The sequence below is a fragment of the Limulus polyphemus genome, unplaced genomic scaffold, assembly GCF_000517525.1.
Source record: "Limulus polyphemus unplaced genomic scaffold, Limulus_polyphemus-2.1.2 Scaffold7369, whole genome shotgun sequence".
In the NCBI taxonomy this organism is placed as follows: Eukaryota; Metazoa; Arthropoda; class Merostomata; order Xiphosura; family Limulidae; genus Limulus; species Limulus polyphemus.
In genome coordinates this window covers 2,144-9,916 of record NW_013672979.1, presented here as the reverse complement: position 1 = coordinate 9,916, position 7,773 = coordinate 2,144, and the positions used below count along the sequence as shown (strand labels likewise).

Sequence of the window (7,773 nt, the reverse complement as noted above, 5' to 3'; positions counted from 1 at the left end):
TTCTTACACTTACTTAGGCAGTCAAGTGATTTGTTAAACTGTTAAAGGTAAGACTTATTAGACTAGATAAGTTGTACACTGGACAATGTACTATACATTCTTACACTTACGTAGGCAGTCAAGTGATTTGTTAGACTGTTAAAGGTAAGACTTATTAGACTAGATAAGTTGTACTCTGGATAGTGTACTATACATTCTTACACTTACATAGGCAGTCAAGTGATTTGTTAAACTATTAAAGGTAAGACTTATTAGACTAGATAAGTTGTGCACTGGATAGTGTACTATACCCTTGACTGCCTACGTAAGTGTAAGAATAATAGTCTAACAAATCATGTACAACTTATCTAGTCTAATAAGTCTTACCTTTCTGGATAATGTACTATACATTCTTACACTTACGTAGGCAGTCAAGTGATTTGTTAGACTATTAAAGGTAAGACTTATTAGATTAGATAAGTTGTACACTGGATAGTGTACTATACATTCTTACACTTACGTAGGCAGTCAAGTGATTTGTTACACCATTAAAAGTAACACTTACTAAGTTAGATAAGTTATATGCTGGAAGTATCATTGTGGAATTATTCAAGGTTCAGGATTATGGTTTGGAAAGACGTGATAATTTTTAGTTCAAATAACATAATATTGTAATAAGCTATATTTTTAAAACTGTTGTTTAAATGAGCTGCAAGTTTTAATGATAATGTAGAGATCAAAAGGTTTAATAATATAGACCTAAACAGAACATTGTTAAGGATGTGATATAAAGTTATTTTTAATTATCTGTTGAAAATAATTCAACATCCAGTTTGTATGGTGAAAATAAATTACTTTATTTCCTGTTTTATACAAATTTGAACTCTTATGTACGGCCATAAGTTTACTGTAGACCCACATTACACATGATGTTAACTAGTGTAAAACCAATACTTTCTTGTGTAAAGTAAGTTCATTAGTTAACATAGTGATTCACTTTCTATCTTGAAACAAGTCAATATCTGCCTAAACTTGTATATATAATCTATTTTCGAATATGTTAAAAAATTTACATCACATTCTTAGAATTTACTTGTAGGTGTTTTAGGCCTCTCTTAATAAATGTTTTATGTCTTTATTAAAACTTGCAGCTACTTCTAGCTAACATTGAAATTCCAGTGTTGAAAATATAACTTATAACAATATGCTGCTCTTGGTAACCTCTTTTTAAAGCATCAGTTATATAATCCTTTGTTCATGAGAGGACTTGGGTTCTGTCCATTAGCTGTTTCTTCAGTTAATTTATTGGATGTTAGAGCTGAGCGACTAACTTAGTTAATCAGTATAATAGATCACACACCAGCATCAATTACGTCGTTTAGTGGCACGTAAAATTATTGATTTATGGTGAAAATCGATTAATTGAAATGTTACCCCAATAATTTTGATTTATTCAAGGTTATTCAGACATCTGCATCAATAGCTAATACTTACTTATTCCTCACAACATAAACATGTTTATTGTACATTTCTGTTAACTTCTAGAATATGGCTTGTTATTAAGTTGTATGTTTTTTTTTAAGACAGTTGGGTAATGTTTGTTAATAGAGTTATGTTCTGTTTTATAGAGCTGAGTGATTAACCTAATTAATTGATTACTTATGAGCTTCAATTAATGTCCTGAAAATAATTAACAAGCATTTCCAATTATGACTGTTTTCAGTTACTCCAACTAGTAGTAATCAAAATTTTGCCATTATATTCTTTGATAGATTGTTAGAGCAGAGTATTCATGATGAAACTTTGTTGAATGGATGACAACGGCCTGTTATAGAGACACAAGTGTAGAGGACGATGTTTTGAAAGTCTTCCGCCTTCAGGTCCTCTACGCTTGTGTCTCTACAACAAGCCGTTGCCATCTATTCTACAAAGTTTCATTTGCCGTTATACTTTTCGATTGAATTTTTTTCAACTTGATCTATTTGCATCACAACTCACAAAAATAATCAAGTAATCAAGATTGGGATTATTGAGTATTACTGTTTTTATTATATCAGCTATCTAAGTAATTTTAAATATTGTTATTATATTTGTTGTTGAACACAACTACACAATGGGCTATTTGTGTTCTGCCCATGATGGTTATCAAAACTGAATTTTCAGAATTGTAAGTTTTTTAGTCAACTCACTTGAGAATATTTTTCAGCCATATCATGATAATAATTAATTAATTGAATGTAATTTATTAACGAGCTCAACAGTTAATTGTTTAGCAAATTCCATTCAGCTCCAATGTTTTATAGTTTTGTCGTGTTTTTTTATAGGTTCATAATTTTACACAGTTCTTCCAAAATACATAGACTTATTGCTTAAAGTAAACGAGTAATTGTAATAGCCAAACAAGCTACTTTTGACATGTTATGTTTTAAGTTTGCATATAAGTATAGTTAATTTTTTCTGCATGCTATGGGATCATTTAGTTTACATATGTAGTTGGGATCATTTAGTTTACATATGTAGTTGATTGACTGAGAGAAGGCAACACCATAGATATGTCAGAATGATCAAATCTACAGGGTTTGTTGTATTCTATAACAAGTTATCTATTCCTTGATATTTACTGTGTTAGTATAATCCTTTCTTATGCAAATATAAATGTTATAACATTTATTTGAAAATTGTTTAAAAAAAGTTGAAATATTTGAAACTAAATATTGATTGTTAACCTTGTATGGAATTAGTAAATGAAATGACCTAGAAGAAAAAAAATTTTGTATTTTACTAGGTGGTTATAGTATTTTAGATTTATGTATTTTTTTCAGATTCCCCAGAGGAGCTAGAGGATAACATATTAACTAATTCTCATAAACGAAAACCTGGTCGTCCTAGGAAAATCCATCAGAATCAGTCTAAGCCTCTAATTAAAGTGAATGTACCTAAACGGCCAAGGGGTAGACCCCCGAAGTATGGAAGACTTGAAGTGTTGGTTAATTCTGATCCTACACAGAAGTTAGATGATGAAAAGGAGCAAGATTTGAAATATGAAGAAGACCAGAGTCATGATAGTGACAGCAGTTGTGGATCTCGTAAAAGACGGCAAGCTGCTCAACGAGTATTGCAAATGAAATGGAAAGATGGAGTGAAATGTCCTTACTGTGTTTATATTTCTCGTGGAGCAAACCGTCTTGAGCAGCACATGTCCACAGTCCATGCCAAAGATGTAACGTACAAGTGTGGCGTATGTGAATTCACCTGTAGCTGGAATCGTGAGTATTGGGACCACATGAGGGCTCATTACGATGGCCCACCTTACAAGTGTGAGTCTTGTGATTATACCTGTGAGAGGATACAGTTTCTGTTGACGCATCGAATGAAACATACGGATGAAAAACCATTCCAGTGTGAAGAGTGTGGCTATCGTTGTCGTACAAAGTGCAATCTAATTGCCCATAAAAGAAGCCATACTGGTGAGAAGCCTTATAAATGTGAGCACTGTGGCCGTTGCTTCAGTATGAAAGGATCCCTTGATCAGCACATGGCTACTCATAGCAACATCCGACCTTTTCTTTGCGACATGTGTGGATTTTCTACAAAATACCAGTCACATCTACAGCTTCATCAGAAGATACACACAGGTGATGTTTTCCGTTGTGGTCATCCCAATTGTACGTACTTTACACCAAAGAAGAGTCAGTTGGCTGCTCATGCCCGAACCCATACTGCAGAACGATCTCACATCTGTGCTGTTTGTGGACGTGCCTTCATAGAAAAGAGTCATCTTGTACGACACGAACGTATTCATTTGAGTGATAAACCTTATAAATGTGACCAGTGTGAATATAGTAGTACAAGGCGAGATAAACTTAAAGAGCATGTTGAAAAACATCACAGTGCAAATGCTACTGCAAAAACTCCTTTTAAACCTAGACGACCTCGTCGCCAGACATACGATCCAGCTTGTTTTCCAAATCTAGATTTACAGGTTGCACAAGCAACACGTGTTGTCAATGAAGTACTCGCTGACACATCTCACCACAGCTCAGAACAAGAACCGGCATCTTGTCAGTATCCTTATGGCACAGAAGTTTGCCCAGAACCCTCGACCAGAGTTCTTGTAGTGCAGAGCCCTCCTGAAGGTGTTCCAGTGTCAGTGCACCACCAGCAAGTGTCCATGGTAGACCCACTCCCACAACATAGCCATCCTGGTCATCACCCCCAAGTCATGTATGTGGAATCAAGAATGATGCCACCAAACCAACATGCAAACGTCAGTGTGCTACCTGCCAATATTCATCACCAGCATCATGCTCCATCTCATCATCATCACGCTCCTCCTCCAAGACCTCCTGTCTCCACAGGTCACAATCCGGGAGATGGAGGAGGAAACTATCCTCATCCACAAGACCTTGGAGGTCTTGGGGCCTTTATGGCTTTGTTCTGATGTAGCATAGGTTAAATGTTTCTTTTTGTTGTTGTTTTTATAAGGAAAAAAAGTGCCATCTCCTGTGACTTTGCAACAAGAAGATATAATGGATTACTATTATTGTTTTTTTTTTTTGCTCTCTCTGCCAAACCTAATACAATGTGCTGTCTGAAGTGTTACTTGTGGATTATATGGTTTTTAATCTTGAGCTATTCATTTTGCACATTTGCTTGTGTCTGTGGTATAAGAACTGATTTTAATGTAGTACATTTTATCACTAAAGCAAAAGTTGCATCTGATGCTGTTTTCATTGAAGTAGACATAATCAGCAACTAATATTATCACAAAAGTTTAATTTTTGTGAATGCATTAAGTACTTGTACAGTAAAACTGTTTGAAAGAGTGGTGTGTAAATTAGTTGGTAGCTTTTTTTTATGTGTATATGACATGGTTCAGCATATATTACAGTTTCGTATCCAATTCAATAAAACTTCATCTCCAGAAGTTTTCATCACCTCTGTGAGAACAGAATGTGTGTATTTGGATGGTCGTGCAAACATGGTCCAAGCAAGTGCACTACAGAAGTAATAAGTGTATTAGTGTTGCCTATAACAGTCAACATCTTAACTGTTACACTAGCAGTTTCCATAGTGAAATAGAGTATAGTTCAGTTTGCAGACTGATCTGTTATTTGATAAGTGTGTCATGCCCATATTTCAGTGATTTACAGTTTTTTTTAGCAAGTCTAGTGATCAAACTAAATCTTTCAGAAGCACAAATATAATTTTAATGATTTAGCTGTACCAAGGTATGTACTGATGTTATGAAGTTTATTAAAATAGTGAAATACGTATTGATTTGAAAGTTACTCGTGTGAGTTACGAGATTGTGTGATGGGGCATCCACTGCTTCATAGGACTCTAAAGCAATATCTTAAACTTATAAGATATCTAGTGACTTTAATTGTTCATATTCTAATTTTTTGTATTTCATTAATGCTCTGTTTTGGCACAGCAAATAACAAGTTGTTTCATTTGTTTCAGACTACATTCTTTGTAGCTAAAGTTGGCTATGATAATGGAAGATGAGTAATGCATTATACTGTGATATTGCAAGAGCAAAATGAGCTGGAGATTTAAAAAAGCAGTGAAAGATAAATGTACATGGAAGTGTGGTAAAATCCTACCTACATTAAGATCTGTTCAAACATCAAACTGATTCTTCTATAACTGTGTTTCTCAACCTTTTTTTTGCCACAGCAAACAGTGAGTACTCATGCCCCCTTCTAATAAATTTTTAGGCCATTAAAATATTTTACTAAAATGAAAATTGTAAGACGATAATAGTCAATTATTATGGTTTAATTCTAACAAATATAACTTTTGAAACCCTCAAAACTCTTCTGTCTGCTCCTTCCCTCTGAATTTTAAAAACGTCCACTAGAGGGCAGTACCGCTCAGGTTGGGAAACACTGTTCTACAAGATAAAGATGTTTACCAAATTTTCTAGGCTTTGATAACTGGCTAACTGTTTTAACATTCCTTCTCTACATCAACTGGTGGTAGTCGCAAATAAGATTAAAATTTGAATCAGTGTGGAGCCTGATTGGCCAATGATGTAGAAAGTTCTACAATTTGAATCAGTGTGAAGCCTGATTGGCCAATGATGTAGAAAGTTGTTTAAAAAAGTACACATAAGCCACTGCAGGGCAAGTTCTTTTGTCTTGGTTTCTGTTTTTTATGGGTTTTTTTTTACAATATTATCTAGTTTTATATGTTGTAACACTGGACAGGTTCATAAATTACAATTTGGTTTTCAGTGAGATACAACAATTTGGAAACTTGTGGCCAAATGACTTTCATGTTTTAATTGAAGGAGACAGGTTCTGGTGACCTGGTTTATATTCATTTGGAACTTTCTTTGGAAACAGTTACATGTAATAACATACATTAAACTACTAACTGCTATTGATGATTTGTTTTGTTTTTTTTTACTACTGATCATTGTACAGATTCAGTGCCTTCAATTATTAACTGCTAAACATTTCCAATTAAACTGTTTTATTGTAGTTAAATATAACAGTGTATTTCATATTCTTTGTAGAATAATTTGTGCAGTTTATCGAGTAGAATATGAATACATAGTTTAAGAATGTAACATGACATTTGAAGTAATATAAACAATGTATCTGTGTATTCTGTTATTATAACAATATGCACATTATTTTGTACAGTTTATTTTTTTGTATAATTTGGTGTTTTTCAGTACGTGTGTTTTTAATTATATATATATTTCAGAAAAATATAGTTCTCCATAAAAAAACAAATTAAGTAAAAGTTAAGTTCAGAAGAGACGTATAATAAGTTATTTAACATGTTTGCAAGAATATTTTTAATTGAAAATAAAACTTATTTGCAAGCTTTATTATGACAATTGAAACTTCTGTTTTCAATATGATTCAATGAAAATCCCAGTAGATGATCTTATAACTATTTCAGTGATGATATGGCTGTGTTTTGGAGCACATTTTTCAAGTACATATTCATACACTTGTGAAAAAACAAAGAATGAATGACCTGAGATGACAGTAATTCTCAGTCTTTATATGTATTCATGTATTTTGGCAAAAGAATAAAATTTTAAGTGAAAATAGATGCATTCTGTTTTATGTTATATAAATGTTATAAGTTGTCTTACAGAATTAATAAATCCTTTAGAAAATACACTAAAATGGTAATATTTCTGAAATGAAAAAAAAACGATTATTGCTGGAACTTGCCTAAAATTATCCTTTTGAGTTTAAAGTTAATCTTTTGTAGCTTTGTTCTCATTGTAGCAGCACTTGTTTCATTATTTTTCTCTAGATTGTTAAAGTTTACTGTGGAGATAAATACGACATGCAAGTAAAGTGGACGGTCAGGTAATTGTAATAGTATGGCAATATACAGAATGTTATTAGGGTTACATCTTTAGTCTTAGTATGATGTTAAAATAAACTCAGTTACGCAAATAACTTTATCATTAGTCCTAAGTAAGCTTTGTAATAGTATGGCAATATACAGAATGTTATTAGGGTTACATCTTTAGTCTTAGTATGATGTTAAAATAAACTCAGTTACGCAAATAACTTTATCATTAGTCCTAAGTAAGCTTTGTAATAGTATGGCAATATACAGAATGTTATTAGGGGTACATCTTTAGTCTTAGTATGATGTTAAAATAAACTCAGTTATGCAAATAACTTTATCATTAGTCCTAGGTAAGCTTTGTAATAGTATGGCAATATACAGAATGTTATTAGGGGTACATCTTTAGTCTTAGTATGATGTTAAAATAAACTCAGTTATGTAAATAACTTTATCATTAGTCCT

General features: G+C 32.8%; 1 protein-coding gene across 3 annotated transcripts in view; it reads left to right on the top strand.

Moving 5' to 3' along the window:
- LOC106474567 (zinc finger and BTB domain-containing protein 24-like) overlaps window positions 1-7,052 on the top strand; it is an 11,445-nt gene extending 4,393 nt beyond the window's left edge. For all 3 annotated transcript variants that reach the window (XM_022402885.1, XM_022402884.1, XM_013935255.2), the window contains one exon: window positions 2,802-7,052. In XM_022402885.1, coding sequence (XP_022258593.1) covers window positions 2,802-4,420 — 1,619 coding nt within the window. In that variant the 3' untranslated portion in view covers window positions 4,421-7,052. The remainder of the gene's footprint in view (window positions 1-2,801) is intronic.
- Window positions 7,053-7,773: the final 721 nt, after the last annotated feature.